General features: G+C 36.4%; 1 protein-coding gene across 1 annotated transcript in view; it reads right to left on the bottom strand.

Annotated features, from left to right (window-relative positions):
- Positions 1–205: 205 nt before the first annotated feature.
- The window catches only part of LOC145676838 (tyrosine decarboxylase-like), a 34923-nt gene continuing 16479 nt past the window's right edge, over positions 206–18649 (bottom strand). Inside the window, exons 3-5 of the mRNA XM_081747624.1 lie at positions 14467–14696; positions 10547–10612; positions 206–3181 (exon numbers count right to left, since the gene is read on the bottom strand). Of these exons, the coding sequence (XP_081603750.1) occupies positions 3007–3181; positions 10547–10612; positions 14467–14696 (471 nt within the window). The 3' untranslated portion in view covers positions 206–3006. The remainder of the gene's footprint in view (positions 3182–10546; positions 10613–14466; positions 14697–18649) is intronic.

Genomic DNA, 18649 nt, shown 5'->3' with positions numbered 1-18649 from the left:
AATATGCGAGAACACAAATGACATACTTCACCGTAACCTAGTGGTGTTCGAGTGGCTAGTTCTCAATCTTAAAAAAATAGTTGGCCACCTCTGTTATAGAGAATAGTCCATTATATTAATTTTGCTCTTTGACCAAGATTCTGATACCTGTTTGGACAGGAAGTACTAAAATACTAAAATAAATAAACAAGAGTGCTGTTGTCAAGATGCTTTAAATTTATTTTTTTTTTTTTATTTTTGAAATTCAAATAGAAAATAAATTAGAAAACAAAAGTACTACTTATCTGCTCTCCTATAGCTTAAATCATTAACAAATGTCAATAAATTAAATTTCAATAAATTAAACACAATAACTTTACAACACAGAAGAGAGGATTCCTTGTTTGCAACTTGCTTTAAAATTAACTTAAAATTAACTTAATTTCAATTGGAAATTTAGAATAATTACAAATGTAAGGAAGAACTTTGCGCATAAGAAAAATTGAAACTTTTTTTTCTTTTTTAAGAAAATTTCGTGAGGCAATAATGGATAGAAAAACTCAAAGTTTATGTATGTCACAAGTTCTCATGTACTTGCAGCACTTCATACCAAGCGAAGTCCAATAGAACGACAGTGTAGCACAGGTTTCGATAGTCAAACTTATGCCATATCTGGCAGCTTGTCAGGATGTATGAATTCAATAGAAGTAAATATACGAAGTTATAACCTGACATATTTGTGGCATTGGTAGCACGAAGATACCATTCTTCATACACCCCATTTCAAAAATCGTAGGGAGTAAGGTCAGGTGACATGGATGGTCATTTTACACATGCGTTTCTTCTTTTCGAGTTCAGCGTTGTATTTCTAAGTTTGCTGATTTCTCATCTGATATCAGAGATGCTCAAATAAGTGTGCCCGAAGCTCTGAAGTCCAAAACTCACAAGAGCTCCATTTAAGCTATTGTTGCTCACAGGGATGCGCACGAGACAAGATTTGACGCTGTCTAGTCTCGAAAATGTGCTGTAAAAGTACGTATTTTCTTGACTCGAAAAATGTATATTTCTCATTGGAAAATCTGTGTCTCGACTAGGGATGGGCAAAACCGGTTTTTATAAAAACCGAAAACCGGTTTCTATAAAACTCGAAAAACCGACATTTCGGTTTTCTCCAAACCCGGTCCGGTTTTCTCCAAAACTGGTTCGGTTTTTCACGGAAAACGGTTTCGGTTTTCTCCAAAACCGGTTCGGTTTTCACCGAAACTGGTTTCGGTGAAAACTTTTCGAAAGCATATAAAACTATTTCTGTGAAAATGGATTCGGTTTCCGGAGAACAACGAAACATTCTGGTCAGAAATAGAACAAATTTAGAAAAAAAGACCGGAATCGGTTTTGAAGAAAACCGAAACCGGACCAGGTAAAAAACCGAACAGGTTTTGGAGAAAACCGATAACCGGTTTCGGTGAAAAACCGAACCGGTTTCGAAGAAAACCGAAACCGGTTTTGCTGAATAACCGAAGCGGTTTTTCTAAAAACCGGAAAAAAGGTTTTCGTGCCCACCACTAGCCTCGACTCGAATTTTGTCAGGAAAATTTTGTCTCGTTTCGTGCGTATTTCTAGTTTCTCACGAGACGAGAATATTTTTTGTCTCGTCTCGAGAATCTTTTTAAGTTCGAGACGAGACGCTGGACGAAAAATTTTATTAATCTCATGGACAATACTAGTTCACCCAAACCTTATTTCTTAAACAACGTTCGAATGTTATATAATTCACAGTATAAAAAAACTATCAATAGATAAAGTTATTGTACGAACCTAATGAAAAACAATGAATGTTTAAAGATACGTAAGTCAGTACACAATATAGGCCTACCCCAATAAAAATTAAGGTGTATATTTTATTATATCACATTTTTTGTGGACCTCTTGTCACGTAGAATGATTCTGATGACTTCCACACGAAATTAAGAAAAAAATCAGGTAAAATATTTTATGCTTATTTTTGAGAGAATCGAGACGAGATTTCCACATGATTTACGAGACGGGACAAGATGAGGAAAGCCTATTTCCCATTTCGTCGGCTATACTATTTGAGGCTACAGTAAACGGGAGCTTTAAGTTAATGAGCACAAGTCCGATGCAAAATGGTTATCTCTATCCGATTTACATGGCCAACTGGTGCTTGTTCTTTCAATCACAGAGCCAGTCTCCTCAAACTTACGATACCATCCGTAGATGTTTCTCCTTCTTAATGGATTTACCTTTTACTAGCCTGTTAAAATTCGAATACGTCGTCTTTTGGATATTCGAAATGCAAGGTCAATCCGGAAAGTAATGCCACATTTTTATTGTGAAACGACTGTACGTTGCAGCACACTATATCTGCATGACTCGATGGTGGTGTAAATGAACTACCCAGCCAGTGCTTGCTCAGCTGTCTCCGAGCTCTCGTTGGTGGAGAACGAGATATTTCACATGCCTGTGTTTCGTCTCTCACACAAGTAGACTAAATCTAACGTGACAACGCTACCGCAGCCATCCTACAGTCCCGACTTGGCTCTCGAAGACTTATTTTTGTTTACCCGTTTGAAATACATCAAGAAAGAACATCATTATGAACAATTAACGACCTGAAAGCAGCTTATGAAATTGCTTTAAACACACTTCCTGAACAGACCTTCCAGAATGCCTTCGTAGATTGCAACTTCCGCTAGCAAAGATGTTATTTAAAGTTTTTTTGTTTTCATACTTGTAAACATGGTGACATTACTTTCCGAACAGACCTGGTAATTGTTCGAATATTAAAGCAAATATTCGGAAATTTGAATATGAGCCAAAAATAATAGTATATATTCCAACAACTTTTTAAGGAGTTTGAGTAAACTCTTGAGTTCGTCTTATATCCACAGTTGCCTCATACATTTCTCTTAGATTTAAGAGTTTCTTTAAATGATGGTTAAACAGAGCCGTTCCAATCATTTGTAATTATCCTCTATTTCGTGGTTGGTATGTGTTCTGTAATTGTTCCTATTGCTTGGAAGGAGACGTTGCTCTCTTCCGACTAAAGATGGGAGATCTTTTTGGAGATTTGGGCATCTTGGATGAAGCGTTATTGGAGTCATCTTCAGGTGATGAACCTTCCTTTTTGGGCGAGTGGCTTCCTGGTGGCTTCAAAGTTACAGTTGTGTCAAGATGGCGGAACCTTTCGAAGAAAACAGAAAGCTTAAAACGGGTTTAATTATAACTCAGATTAACACAGAAGTCAATATTAACACTGTATTTGGCTTATTGTCTATTACGAGGGTAGTTCAAAAAGTTTCTGGACTGCCGCAGAAATATCACACTGCTGGTAATAATCTCTCCGTGGTATATAGTGCCATCTATGAACAAAATAATGTATCACTTTCAATTGTCTAGTTACGTCAGTTTATAGGATGTAATTAATTGCTGTGTGTTGAGTTCGCATACTGCATGCAATGCTTCAATCCACGCAGCTGTTGTTGCCAATACTACAGTGCTAAATCTGGGCTATAGAGTGAGTGCTGGAACCTAATCAAGCCATAATGTTTTACTGCAGCCTTGGTAACAGCAACCATGTGGACTGGAGTATTATAGTGCAGTTTGAAATCCCAATCCACAAGAAGTGATTCAAATGACTGCATCCGACGAACTGACGCAGTTAAGACAGTTGAAACTGATACATTAATTCTGCCATAGATGGCAGTATCTGCCATGAACGGCTCATTATTACTGGCGTAATATTTCAGTTTCAGGAAAAAACTTTTGGAAGCACCTTATATTATATATTGTAATATCCTACCTGTCTCCAAAAAGGTATACAACTCCATGTAATGTATCCATCCACATCAGTTTCAAGCTCTCTTAGCTTACCTGGAGCTCAGAGAGATCCTAACCGCAACCAACTAGCTTGCCTGGAGTTCTGTGGTTTCAATGCTCGCTTAGCTTGCCTGGAGCTTTGTAAAAAGTCTTCCCTTGGCTACCTGGGCGTTAAAACACCTATTTGTACCCAACTGCTTAAAAAACTTTCTATTAGTCTTCAGAAATTACCTACAGTAACTTTATGTTATATTGTATATAACACACATTTTATAATATAAAGGTTATTAAGAAACAAAATTCCAAGTGTTAAATTGATCTATCTATCACCTTGTGAAAATAATTTTACAATATTATCTATTCTTCTGATTTGCAACTATAGGATAATAATGATATGTTTATATGTAGATTATTTTCCAGGGCAATGTAGGTATGGAGAATAATAGAGAAAATTATCTGGATCGAACGGAAAGCGAATGAAGAAGTGTTAGTAGGAGAGAATAGAACAATTTTAGATGTAACTAGAAAACAGGAAGAGATTAGGACATTTTCTGTGGGACGTGTTTGAGTGTATGATGGCAGGTAAAAGAGCAAATGAAATGAAATCTTTAAGTTTTACGTTCCACAATTCTGCCGGCTAAGCTAAATGAGACGGTGATGATGAGAAATGAATGAAATGGTGGAATGAAGAAAAGTGGGAGGAAACGGGAGAATCCCTAGGAAATCCATGCACATGGTAGTTGTCCACCACAAAGTTCACTTGAGGCGAGCTTGGATTGAACCAAGGACCCCACGCACCAGAGGCGAACGCTTTACCACTGAGACACCGCACAAGTAAAAGAGGGAGGGATAAAAGAGATGGACGTTACGAAAACAGAAAATAGTTATTTCAAGTCAAGGAGATTCACTGAGGCCTGTTGTGCGTGGAGGCTTCTCAGCACAGACAAGAATACATACAGACGAGCAACTACCTATATGCGCTATTGAAATCAGTTTAGATCGTCTACACAGCGAAGGAACCAATCAACGCTTTCGGTGGGCGGGATCAATGTCGTCGTGTGTGAATAGCGCTGCCATCGGTCTTGGAACGTGACGTCATGGGTTGTCATAGTAACCGGCGGATTGTTTCCGTTTTCTTCGCATGTAAGTGTTAGATGTAGTGCAGAAACATCAGATAAGCTAATGTTCACTATTTCTTGTACTGTCTCTGGACTAGGCGGTCCATTCCAGCTCTTTCTATATTAATATAATTTTTCTTTCTTTTAAAGAGTTCAGTTTGAAAATATGTAAGTTCCGCGAAGTACGTCAACAGAAAAAGCTGTTCCCCAAGTGCAACTAAAGGAGCGAAAATCTAGTCTGTGGTTACTTTCGAAATTTCCACGTAGGTGACGTCAGATCGATTGGTTAGTTCCGTCGTCGCGTGTTAGAGGCGCCACTATCGCCAAGTTTCCAGCTTTTCGCTAAGTTTGCGGTATGTATATTCTAGTGTGTGCTTCTCAGGTTGCCTCACAAAATATATGATGATGATGATGATGATATGTGTGTACCTATGGTATGTGCGAAGATCACACATATATAAAGTCTCTAAGGAAGTTATCTCTGAAGTTAAATTTGTAAGTCTTATTCTGTGTATTACAATATCCTCTTCGGATAAATATGATCTCAGGGGGACACCGTTCTTCTTTTTTTTTTCATACCTGTCAAGCAGGTGTTTCTTCCAGTTCGAGTCAGCTGCACTCCCCTTTTCTGAGCAGAATCTCTGATCTTATCTGATACTGCCCCGACTGGTAAGACTAACATGTTTCAATTTCAGGGGGACATCATAATCAACACATGAAATTCAGTAAGATTTTAATATGAAACTTTTTTAAAGATATATATTGACAAAGTAAACGCATTAAAAATACTTTTCGCAGTTTTTTTTTCAGACTTAATTCTGGCTGAGGATCAGGGTTGAAAAAAAACATGTTTTTTTTAAAAAAAATCATAAAAAACGTTTTTTATGTTTAAAACATGTTTTTTTTTGTTTAAAACGTTTTTAACGTTTAAAACAAAGTACTTTATTTTAAACAAGAAAAAAACATGTTTAAAACGTTTATTTTGTTTAAAACAATAATCTACATAAGCATATATATTACATTTTTACACTCTTAGGTACTGCTTGCCATCTATATTCAACCGCTAGATCAAATTTCGGGAACTTCCCTAATCTCGATCCGCCCAAATGTTCAATTCCGGAGAAAAAATCGGGATTTTCCCGATCTCCGTTCACAGAATATGTAGTTTAGTTTCTTTGTGTTACGTTCTACTGGTCGTCTGCATTCTTCATCTTTAAACGCCCATTGACGCAACTGCGGTGTCAGGGCTTTAAACCTCAATGGCTCAGTCTTAAACCTCAAATTAAGGCTGGAAGATGGTTTTGGTACCAATTTATTCCTCAAAGATGCAACTTTCCTGGTGTGCATTTTATGTATGTGGGAGGAGGGTAAATATCGTGGGTTTTTTTGTTTTGTTTTCAACAGTTTTTTGGGGGCCGTTCCCCCTCTTGGGGGATAGATTCATAAAAATTGTTACATGAAGCAATGAAGTAGGTTACTACATGGTAATATCGTGTATTTGTACCAGGGTTGGCTGGTTTAAACCAAAAAACGAAAAATGTTCCTAAAAGTGTAAGTGTTCGTAAAATCTTGATGAACACACGTTTGTGGGTTATCACGTTTCACTCCCGTATATTATTCGTATTATATTCAGACCTAAATTCCCCATTCATTACTCAAAAAGATTATACTGCATAAGCAACTTTATATATATATATATATATATATATATATATATATATATATATATATATATATATATATATATATATATATATATATATATATATAATATATATATATATATATATATATATATATATATATATATATATATATATATATATATATATATATATATATAAGTTTATAAATGTTTGTTTTGTGATTTTTTTGTAGTTGTTATTATTGTTTTTATTTAATTGCAATCAAAGAAAAATTCTAAATATTGTTTCGTTTCAATGTTTACTATTGATAAAATACATCGAAATACCGTACTTTTTGTGTGGGGGGAGGGGTGTCAGACCCCACGAGAGACATTTAGTGAAATGAGAAGTCTCTTTGGTATTTATTTATGTATAAATGAGTCTGAGCCAAAGTGGACTCAAATAATTCGTATCTTTATTCACTTTTCTTACTAATATGCAAATTAAGTCGTTGTATTTCTTTAATTTGGACCAATAAAAGTTGCTGTTAACTAACTCGAACTAAATTAGTTCTTCTGTACTCCGTAGTACTTTGAAATTGTCCATATGTAATTCTGTATAATGGTTTCACTTGTGCAACTGTTTATCTTTTTGTCCTTCTGAAATGACTCTTGACAGTTATATTAAGAAGCATGTAAAGATCAGTACAACGTATTTTTATCAGGATTCCTTCGTGAGTGAGTCGGCAGACGTATCGCATTTGTGGCCAATTAGTCCTGGTTCCGAGTTCAAATGGAGGACAATTTCTCTCGGATGTAACTCGAGAAACGATTTTTATTCCGCTTTAAGCTTATGTGATCCCTGTCAGCATAACCCGGTAGTTGCATAATAACATCAAGGCGAAACAAACTTATTTCTGTCCATATATGATATGAATATATAGAGCAAATTATTTAAACCAAAAGAACCTGGTTTAAACAAAAAAAAAAAAAAAAAAAAAAAAAAACGGTTTTTTGTTTTTTTCAATAAAAACCATGGTTTTTGCCAACCCTGATTTGTACTTCTTGCTTATTATGGAGGGAGGGGACAAAGTTAGCCAATTTTTGGAGTTTCAGTTTTTTGACGTAAATTACATTTATTTTTACAACAAACATCAATAGCTCAGTCCTTAATTAAGCTAGAAAGGTGATTTGGTACCAAAGTATTTTTGAGAGATAAAGCTTTCCGTCACTTGCATTTTATGTATATACGGGGTACGTATGTACGGCCGAGAGAGGGAGGATGAAGTTTTTTTTCATCATTTTTTTTTTCATCAGGTTTTGGCGGGTATTCCTCCCCTCTGTGTGGTACATCCATAAAAATTGGTATGTGAAGCAATGGAGTAGTCCCCTACATGATAGTAACCTGTATGTGTACTTGTTTATAGAGGAAGAGGGGGTCAAATTTGATTAATTTACATTTATTTTCGGGACGGTCCCGTATAACACAAGATATATTTCACTGAAGTGGTCTAGAAGCATAATTCTTGTTCGTATACATGATGTGTGCAGCAAAAATGATTTGCATATGGACATGGTACTATAGTGGGGGAGGGGAGAGAATGTCTAATTCAATGAATGTTTTTCTGCGCATATTTTTTTTTAAATATTTCCTACATAAAACGAATTCATTACGCAATGGCAGCAATGGCTACCATTTCTTATATTATTGTCACAAGTATGTGGCCTACACATTAGCATCATTTTGTCAGCGCAGGTAACTGCAAGGGTTGCCAGGGCCCCGCAAAGTCAATATTTTCATATTTTTAATGATTTTTTATGTCTGTTCTTTTTCTACGAATACGGCGGGAATTTCACGCATATTATCTCGTTGGAAGTTGTGGTCTATAAGCTTTTCAATGGTGTATATCTCATGAAATGTTCAAATACTTCACTTGAACTTCTGTTGGTTTAGTTATAAGCACACTGATGTGCGGAATTTCGTTCAGTAATTGCTGTTATAATAAGAATATAACTCTGCTTGTAATTTACTCCATGCACAAACCCTGCGGAGGATGGGTTGTTTGTTAGAAAATTAAATTAGCTTCTTCAGTCTGATATTTTAGTTGTTTTAAACATGTCCAACTAGCATCGAAAAAAAAAACACGTTTAAAACAATTTGTTTAAAACGTTTAAAACAAACTGAATAAAACAACAGCCGTCGTTTTAAACATGTTTTAAACACTTGTTTTAAACATTTTGTTTTAAACATATCAACCCTGCTGAGGATACTGGTGAAACCATCCAAATTTTTTAGTTCTTACTTACTAGTAATAGATTAATATGTAAGTTAAATGTCTATGGTCTATTGTAATATGTTGCCTCTTCTGAAATTTCTCAAAAATGTCAGTTTTCATGGTGTTCCCCTGAGATTGGGATGTCACGACGAAACGTACCACTTGAATTTTCGAGACAAAACGAACCACTTTTGACGACCTGTCATAAATGACAACCTGTCATGGACTAATTAAAACATTTCAGATATTTAATCCGCGACAAAACGTACTACTTCAAGGAAAAAGTTGACCTTGAAATATGATACATTTACTTCGAGGAAATCTGACATTGTAAACAGGGTCGGTGGTGATTATTAAAATTTACTTTCACCAAAGGTTTTCGTGGGGGGGGGGGGAATAGGCCTCCTCGCTACTGAGAAGAACTCTACAGAGACAGATATGTGCGACGCAAGGAAATACAAGAGCCTAAAAACTGTAAAGAAGTGGTGTTAGAAGAAGAAACACTGAAGATGCTTGACTGTATTTCTTTTCTGTTAGCTGATGACGGAGAAGAAAATAGAATTATAATTTTTTGTGGCGATAAGGGCAAAGAGAGCTTGGAAAGCTTTAATCATTTTTTCATGAGTGGTACTTTCAAGTGCTCTAGTAAACAGTTTTCTCAGATTTACAGTATCCATGCAGATTTTGGTAGTTCGTATGAAGAAACCAACATCTATCCGGTAGTGTTCGCTTTATTACCCAATAAGAATAAGGAGACAGATATTCGTTTGTTTCAACTCATCTTTTAGCCTTGTAAACCAGAAATAGTGAACGTGGATTTTGAATCGTCGGCCATATCTGCGCTTCGCCAAGTATTTCCTTCGACAGAAATCAGTGGGTGCTTCTTCCATTTTAAGAAATGCCTTTGGCGGAAAGTTCAGAAGATAGGACTTTCGGTGGAGTATCGACAGAATGAGGAAATCAGGCATGGTCTTGGTCTTGCATCCCTTAGCCTTAGTCTTGGTCTTACATCGGTACTTTTCTCACCACCAATCTGTTTAACTTTTAACCTTAATTTGACCGATATATATATATATATATATATATATACTTATATACCATCCTATCAAGTGGTACGTTTTGTCGCCTGTCATTATTTGATGGCTGATTGGAAGACTCTTCGCAAGTAACCCTCCAGGCAAGTGGTACGTTTTGTCGCTTGTCATTATTTAAAGTGTTTTTAGAATACCCTTCACAAGCAGCCGTCAGGGCAAGTGGTACGTTCTGTCGGTGATAGTTTTGTCACTAGTACATTTTGTCGCGTATTCTGAGATTGGAACGTGAACTTATCTGATTTTGCCGTAGTCTTACTGCCTGCCTACGGTGAAATCAGATAAGATCAGAGATGCTGGTCGGGAAAGGGGGCGGAACTGACTCGAGCTGGAAGAAACACTTCGTTGACAGTTATGAAGAAAAAGAAGAACGGTGTCCCCCTGAGATCATATTTATCCGAATCTTCTTAATTAGACACAGGGGCGGATCTTGAGGGAAGTCCCATTGATAAAGATTAAAATATTATGATACAAGCCAAGGGAAAAAAGCTTACTTAACGTGCTAACTGTTCTCTGCAGCCTTAGCTTGTTTGCCGATCAGATTTAATTTTTATTTACGTTTGCGACTTCCGTTAAGATCCGCTATTGACAAGGTGAAATGAACTTAAGTTGTCAACTAACCTGACAGGTACATCGTCGAATACTCCTTGAAACAGGAAAGCTAGCGGCCAGCTGATCCACGAAGCACTACAACAAACAGAGAATTACATTCAGAAGAACAATGTATTTTAATCGCACAAACAATTATTGATTTGAACATAAATTACTAAAGGATGTTCTTCACATTCAACTACAAGCTTTCTACAGTATAGAGTATAGTATAAAGTGAGTATAAATTTTTTTAAAAAAAGTTTACAAAATAAAGTACCTAAAATACTACTGATCGAAGTTTTTCGATATTTTTGATATATCGAGTTTTTTTTTTTAATTTTAACTTATCGATGAAGATATTTAATCCTTTTGATCAAGTTTCGAGTTTTTGACATTTTGATATATCGATGAAGCTTTGATTTTTGATATTTTGATATCTCGATTAAGTTCGATATCTCGATCAATATGGATTTCGATATTATTCAAATCCAAATAACATGTAATTCTTAATTGGTCTCTTTAGTCAAGGAACCACTGTATATTGCACTCATCTTTTTGATGCTAAACATCCGTTACTTACCATCTTTATAAATTACATTACTATAATTTATATAGATACGTTCAATTTAGGGAAATGTACGAGGGTGATTCAGAAAGTAATGTCTTCAAACCCACTACTTGGCAAATAGTACTGTAAACATTCTTAACTGTTTCTCATTAATGCACTGAAGTTTAAGCTATAGAATGTCGCTTGTTTCACCTTCCTAACTCTTGTCATTTGAGAGAAATGGAGCAATCCATGCCATCCAGTGGTGACGTCCGGTTGAAACAGCTGACTGTCATTGAATTTCTGACTGCGGAAGGTTCTGCACCCAGGAATATTCATCGGAGGCGATGAGTCATCGATACACCATTACGACACGGAAACGAAGCGTCTGTTTATGGAATACCACCACACATCCTCACCTCCGCCAAAACATTCAAAGTTATGTCATCTGCTGGCAAAGTGTTGTTAGCAATTCTACCTCATCCTGCCTATGGTCCAGATCTTGCGCCCTGTGATTTTTGGCTTTTTCCTAAACTTAAGGATCACCTTAAGGACCAACGTTGCATTTGTGACGCGGAGGTGAAAGCAACAGTCCGGCAATGGTATAGCCAGCAGCCACCACAGATCTTCGCCGATGGCCTGAGAAACCATATTTCGCGCAAGTGTGTTGCCCGTAATGGGGACTATGTTGAAATATGATGCCACCATTTGTAGCTGACATTGCAAGCTTTCCATGTATCGGTGCTATCTGCCAAACACAAATAAAAGTTGACATTACCTTGGAGGCATTACTTTCTGCATCACCCTGGTAGTAATATGGGAGCCCCATTACTTTATTAATAATGGACTTTATTTTATTTCTTTGAGGAAATTTTGCTTCGTAAGTAATCATTTTATATAAGGTGGGGTGGAGCAAAGGCTGATTTTCATTTGTATATTTTCGATATACTTCACATGTTAGCAAGAATGTAACGATGTTATTTTGTTCCGTAGTAATGTCATTTAATAGATATGTATACGTACTGTATAGAGTCAGATGAACAATGTATATTTACAGTAAAACAGCGGCTGCTTAGAAGTTGCAAGACAAGACTTTCAACTTCGGCATGGTGATAAGATTTTATTAGCTCACGCAATAAAGACCTGCGTTGAGAATTTTGAAGCAACTGGTTCGACACTGAAGCAGGGTCCAGGACAAGGGAAAGCTGATTGGACACTAACAACTTTCGAAGCTGTCACGACGCCTTTTTTTTTTTGGTGGATGCCACGGCATTATCCACGGCAACATGCTGTTTCATTAGGTTTGTTACGCCGCATTGCTAACGATATTGTTCCTTCAATATTCCCCTTTCCATAAAATTAAGCTGGTTTAAAGAAGTGAAAGTTTGTGATTTGAATAACAAAATTATTTTGGCAGAACAATTCTTAGCTATACTCAATGGAAATGAAGATTCTTTTGTAAAGTAATGTGGATATCAGATGAAGTGCGATGATATGAATGAACTGTGTAAATCAACAAATCCATGTTGTTCACTTGACAATTCATTCACATGACCACCATGTCTACTTAATGCCATTAACAGGCGGAAGAAAATAAGGTCATTACAATTTCGGCAACAAAGAAAAATATACTTGAAAAAAAAAATCAAAATCTCCCGTTGCTCAGCCTTATTTTACCCTTATTGCTTTAGATTGGGTTGGAAACACTGCTTATCTCTCGATGTTGCAGAACATGTCAAACAATTTGCCCTTGTTGTTATTTGTTTCATACAAAATTTCAACATTTCGTATGTGTTGGCTTAAAAGTTACACAGTTCTCCCCAATCAATATATATGTATATATAGAAACATATTTTTCCTCCTCAAATTTCTCGGAAGTGTCGTACACTACTGTCCCAAACACAAGCCCCAAAATGACTTTGCAAAGGGTGGATACACATGTTGCGACGGTATGTGAATGTGGACGGAAGATTACGTCGAAAAATGACGGAAAGTCTTACCCAAATATTGAACATGACCGGAGTTACAAGTAAATAGCACATACTTTTAGTGTGCTCCTCATATAAATTAGTGTAGTCCTTGAGGATGAAGACAAGATAGAATTTTCGTAGCAAAATATGAGGAAAAACAGGGCGCTTCCAATAGAATTTTTTTTTGAGACGAGAAAGAGCTTTCCCCAGACGTTTTCGAGACAAGACAGCTGAAATATAGTCTCGTCGTCAACACTAATAATAATATACTGATGAAAAAAAATTGGCAATCCGTATATTAGGCAATCACCTCCCTGCTCCCTAAACGATCGGTCTTGAGCAAGGTGACAAGATGTCCCGTTTCAGCCGAGACAATCCCTTGTTTTCCACCGTTGTTCCGTTTTTTTTCTGATTCTCAAACGGGACGCCTAAATGTCCCGTTTTTAAGCGAAAATGACCCAGATGTCCCGTAAGTATTATTCAAAATATAAATGGTCAATGCAAATTCTACAGTCTTCCGTAGTATCACTCATTGAGAAGGTTCAGCCGTGTCTGAAACTTCTGAATGTTCAAGTGGGAATTGAGTGGGAATTCTCAGTGTTCAAGTAGTTAAAAGTATTGTTGGGTAGTAATTAAGTTAGAAACGCTGTGTTATCATTCTTACCTATGTATTTTGTAAATTGAAAACACTGCTGAATCCCAAAACACAATCTGGAAATCAGATATTATCCCTCCCCCCCCCGTCACCGATTCGTATGTGTCCCGTTTTTGCAAGTAAAAATTCTGGTCACCTTGGCCTTGAGGCAGTAGCGCAGCCAGGATGTGTGTTTGGGGGGGGGGCAAGTGCTGTTATAGGTACATATAGAAACATTACAAACAAAGAAACATATAAACATAAACATATATAAAAAATTACAAACGTCAAAGTACCAAAGTACATTGTCGGACCTCTTTGGGGGGGGGGCGGCCCCTCTGGGCCCCGCTTCCCTACGCCACTGCCTTGAGGGGAATCACTAGTTGATGGGTTGCCCAAGAAACGAGACGAGACAGAGCTCTTCCAATAGTTTCCGAGACGAGACATCACATTCACACTTTTTCGAGACGGGACAACCTAAAGTCTTGCAATGTAAGCAACCTTAACATTGGTTGGTTAATAAAGTTCCGTTGTGCTTTACTCTTAGAAGAAGAAGAAATCCTATCCTTTCAGGACTTCCTATATCAGGGTGTCAAGGTTACCATTGACTTTGCAATTCCCAGAAGCAGGAATCGTAGTAAGAACTTCTAATTTTGGCTACATTAAACATCAGGATATAAACTCAGAAACATTTATTATATAACAGACACGTAATTGTAGTCAATGGAAGTCAACAATGAACGGAAATAGAAACTAGAAATAAATGATTATTTAATGGAAGAAACAATCGAAGTCTTACGTGGGAGTCTGGATAGAAACTGCGTCCTCTGCGGATGTGTCTGTGCTGACGTGGCGTCGAGATCCAACGTGGGTCAATGTTTTGGCTATCTTCGGATTGTAGATCTTTGGGTCGCTTACCATTCGGACAAAGAAGGAGCGTTTGTAGGCGAGCGCCTCTCGCTTCTTGCGGTCCAGCATCTCAAACACTTCTTCTGTCTCCTCTTCCTCTGGTAACTTCTTAGGTTCCTCCTGCAAATGGAGAACAAGAACTTTATTTAAAAAAACAATTAAAAATGAACTTTTATCAACTAATTCATAAACAAAGTCACTCTATCAAGGGACCATGATAACGACAGAGGAGGGAATATAGAAATAGGAGGAGGGAAGAAGGGGCGTCATTTAGGGGGCAGGAGGGAGCAATTGCCCCGCCCCCGTGAGTTTCAGATTTATTTACATTTTATTGATATAATAGTAATAAATCAGTGAAACAGTGAAATTTTACTTATATCAAGGTGTCTTGCTCCCCCAAGCAAAATTTAAAATGATGCTCCTGAGCGAAAGTAGAACAGATGATTAGTTTACCTTACCTAGATAGTACTTATTAGTATTAAATAATAATAATAATAATAATAATAATAATAATAATAATAATAATAATAATAATAATAATAATAATAATAATAATAATAATAATAATAATAATAATAATATTTGGTACGAATTAGCAACTGGTTTCTAGTAGACTCTGGAATTATCTCTGGTACCACTGAACATTTCGGTTATCTGTGGCAACGTCGCGCACTTCTTGTAGCGTTGGTGAAGCCTGGGAGATCTACTTGCAATATGACTTAATTTAGGAAGATAGTACGTGTGTATATATGACAGAACAGTCATGTGAATTTCTGTCGTAGACGACCGCAAAGCAGGCCTATCGTTGGATGCTCAATTCTAAATAAACCCAACTATATTGCAAAAGACATTTGTAAATAGTATCCGTATAATTAGTGTTGAGTAGCAATTAGAGTATCAAAAGGAAATGAACATTATGCAGAAGCAGGGCTCGATTCCAGTAAGTCTTTGACAGTGGACAGCTATTCTGATAACACAGTATATTTTGAGCCTGGTTTACATTTTATTACGGTTTTATATGAATCGAAATGAAATACACCGCTTGGAAGACTAACAAACTGAAGAAAAGGTATCATTTTAAGTAAGGACTGTGGCTTAATTTGTCTCAAAACTGAAAACCTCACCTGGCCCTGACACTGGAAGGATTAAAAGATTCTGAGTTGTTACATCATTCACTGAATGGTGGGGCATAACTGTTCTTAGTTAATAGAGCAATTTGTTTGGTTAATTCAGAAACTCTAGCCTTCTAACTAGGTATTGGAACGTTTCCTTCCAACGTTTATGTCTCCTTAGAGAGACAGGTTGCCTCTAGCAGCACGAGATTGAGCAATAATAGGTTTATGATGCCCTTGTCAGGTGGTGCATGTTCGAAACATATATTTGAAAAGATTTAGGATATACAGAAATTATGAATAATGTTTTTGGAAACTGAAACTAGGAATTGAATTTAAATTTACTTTGGGTCTCGCGCATCAGCTTGATAAAATTAATAAACGTATACATTTAAAACGTGGTTGGGATTCTACAAATTTCAAAGCAGGAGGGGGAGGAGAGCTCACAGGCAAGTTTTATGGCACAGAATGCGTGAGTGAGAATTTTTGGGGAGTTTTCATACTTTATTGAAAATGGCACAATCAAACAGGAGAAGGGTAAATTTGGAGTAGAAAGGTAAATGGGGGAGAAAATGGAAATTTCTAAGGAGAATGGTAAAGTCGGGGAGAAAATAGTAAATTGTGGGGAGCAAAGTAAATTTGGGAAAAGAGTGGTAAATTACTGGGGAGAAAGGTAAATTTGGGAGGAGAGAGGTATATTTTTAGCAGAAAATGATAAATTGTGGAGAGTAAAATAAATTTGGGAAATGAGTGGTAAATTAGTGGGGAAAAGGTAAATTTGGGGAGAAAATGGTAAATTGTGGGGGGTAAAGCAAATTTGGGAAAAGAGTGGTAAATTAGTGGGAGAAAGGTAAATTTGGGAGGAGAGAGGTAAATTTTGGGAGAAAGGTTAATTGTGGAGAGCAAAGTAAATTTTGGAAAAAGAGTGATAAATTAGTAGGGAGAAAGGTAAATTTGGAAGGAGAGAGGTAAATTTGGGAAGAAAATGGTAAATTTGTAAGGAGAATGGTAAATTTGGGGTAGAAAGGTAAATTGGGAAGAAAATGGAAATTTGTAAGGAGAATGATAAATTTGGTTAGAAAATGGTAAATTGTGGGGAGTTAACTATTTTTTGGGAAAAGAGTGGTGAATTAGTGGGGAGAAAGTAAATTTGGGAGGAGAGAGTTAAATTTGGGGAGAAAATGGTAAATTGTGGGGAGTAAAGTATTTTGGGGAAAAGAGTGGTGAATTAGTGGGGAGGAAGTAAATTTGGAAGGAAAGAGGAAAATTTGAGGAAAAAATGGTAAATAAGTGGAAAGAAAATAAATTTGGTGGATTGCACCCAATCCCTTGATGAGGTGAGTAACTCGTCTGCATTGTATAAAGTCAGAGTTAGTGACAAAATATAAAAGCGTGAACGTGTAATAATAGCAAGGATAAAACCAATGGCGAGTGTAGCATTAAGGAAAAAGAAAAGTAAATTTTGTGTTGAAAAAAAAGACTGGAAAATTTCGAAATGTGAGTGTAGACAATAATGACAAAGTAATATTGAATCGAACGGAACGAAAGAAGTCTAGAGATCATATTTCGACATTGCGAACGAAAAGTGACTATGAAGGCCAAGGAGAAAACTAGAAGAAAATCTTGTCCTACCCGTTCGTACAATCATGTTTCCCAAAATAATTTGGGATGGGTGGAGCTTGCAATCCAGCTGTATCCTCGTGGTGAGCTCTGAGTTATTTTCAAAGCATAATAAGCTATGAAAATAAGCGAAGCGCTGAACGGTAATTAAGGAACTGTTAGTAATTAGAAAGCCAAATCTTTTATTTAGTCTTTTATATAGGAAAATTTTCTTTAATATCGGAAAATACTGAAAGTCAAAGTCAATTGGAAAACATGAATAAAGAAAAAAAGGCATTTCTAGCGTAAAGTTGAAAAATTTTGACCAAAAAGGTAAGTAAACAGCACAGAAAACGATCCCCGAGACATGAGTTTAACATATTTGTCATAAATAAAACAATAAACGACCATAACGGAGAAAAAATACGTTAAAAAATCAAATAATAACATTTTTGTGAAATTGTTGTGCGTGATGCATAACCAAATCTCTTATCAAAACTTCAAGGTCGATGCACGCCACCTAAACGACCTCCAAAAAATCTGCAAAAAATCAGGCGTCTTTTTGTTCACAAATGACCACTTTACCCTACTACCCATCTTAAAATTTCGAAAAAAAAAAAAAACGTTTTCCGATACACCCTACTCATCATTCACTTCTTCTGTGAGATCCATCTTAACATTGTCCTCCTATCTGCGCCTAGGTCTTCCTAATTGTCGTTTTCCGATTGGATTTCCAGTTAAAACTTTGAAAGCGTTCCTACTTTCTTCCATCCTGGCTATATGTCCTGCCCACCTGAGCCTCCTAGATTTGATGACCCTAACAATGTTTGGTAAATGATATAAATTATGTAGTTCCTCGTTATGTAGTTTCTGCCATTCACCATTCCCGTTCCTCTTGGGTCCGAATATTCGTCTCAGGGTCTTATTTTCAATTACTTTCAATCTACGTTCTTCCTGCAGAGTAAGCGACCATGTTTCGCAACCATACAGAACAACAGGCATGATTATCATTTTATATATTTTAAGCTTCAAATTCCTCGACAGAATTGGCGACGACAAAAGACTTTTGAACTGAATAACAACACTAATTCCTTGCTTTCAGCCGACATTTAATTTCTTTACGGATTTGATTTTGGAATAGTCAATTTTATTGATCCTAGGTATTTGAAAGTTCACTTTGTCGAAAGTATTATTTGATATTTTGAAGCATCAATAATTTGCAGTATTACGGTATCTGCTATAGGACGAAAAAATGCTACTACATAAAAAAAAAAAAAAATCACTCAAGATCAAAAAGAGCCATTTTCTGTTATTTTCTCATGAATTGGACTTTTCATGTGGAAAAACCTGAAAACTCAAAGA

Source organism: Thermobia domestica, unplaced genomic scaffold (genome assembly GCF_964235325.1).
Source record: "Thermobia domestica unplaced genomic scaffold, izTheDome1.hap1.1 HAP1_SCAFFOLD_417, whole genome shotgun sequence".
NCBI lineage: Eukaryota > Metazoa > Arthropoda > Insecta > Zygentoma > Lepismatidae > Thermobia > Thermobia domestica.
The sequence above is the reverse complement of the archived record's forward strand: the minus strand, read 5'-3'. Positions and strand labels throughout refer to the sequence as shown.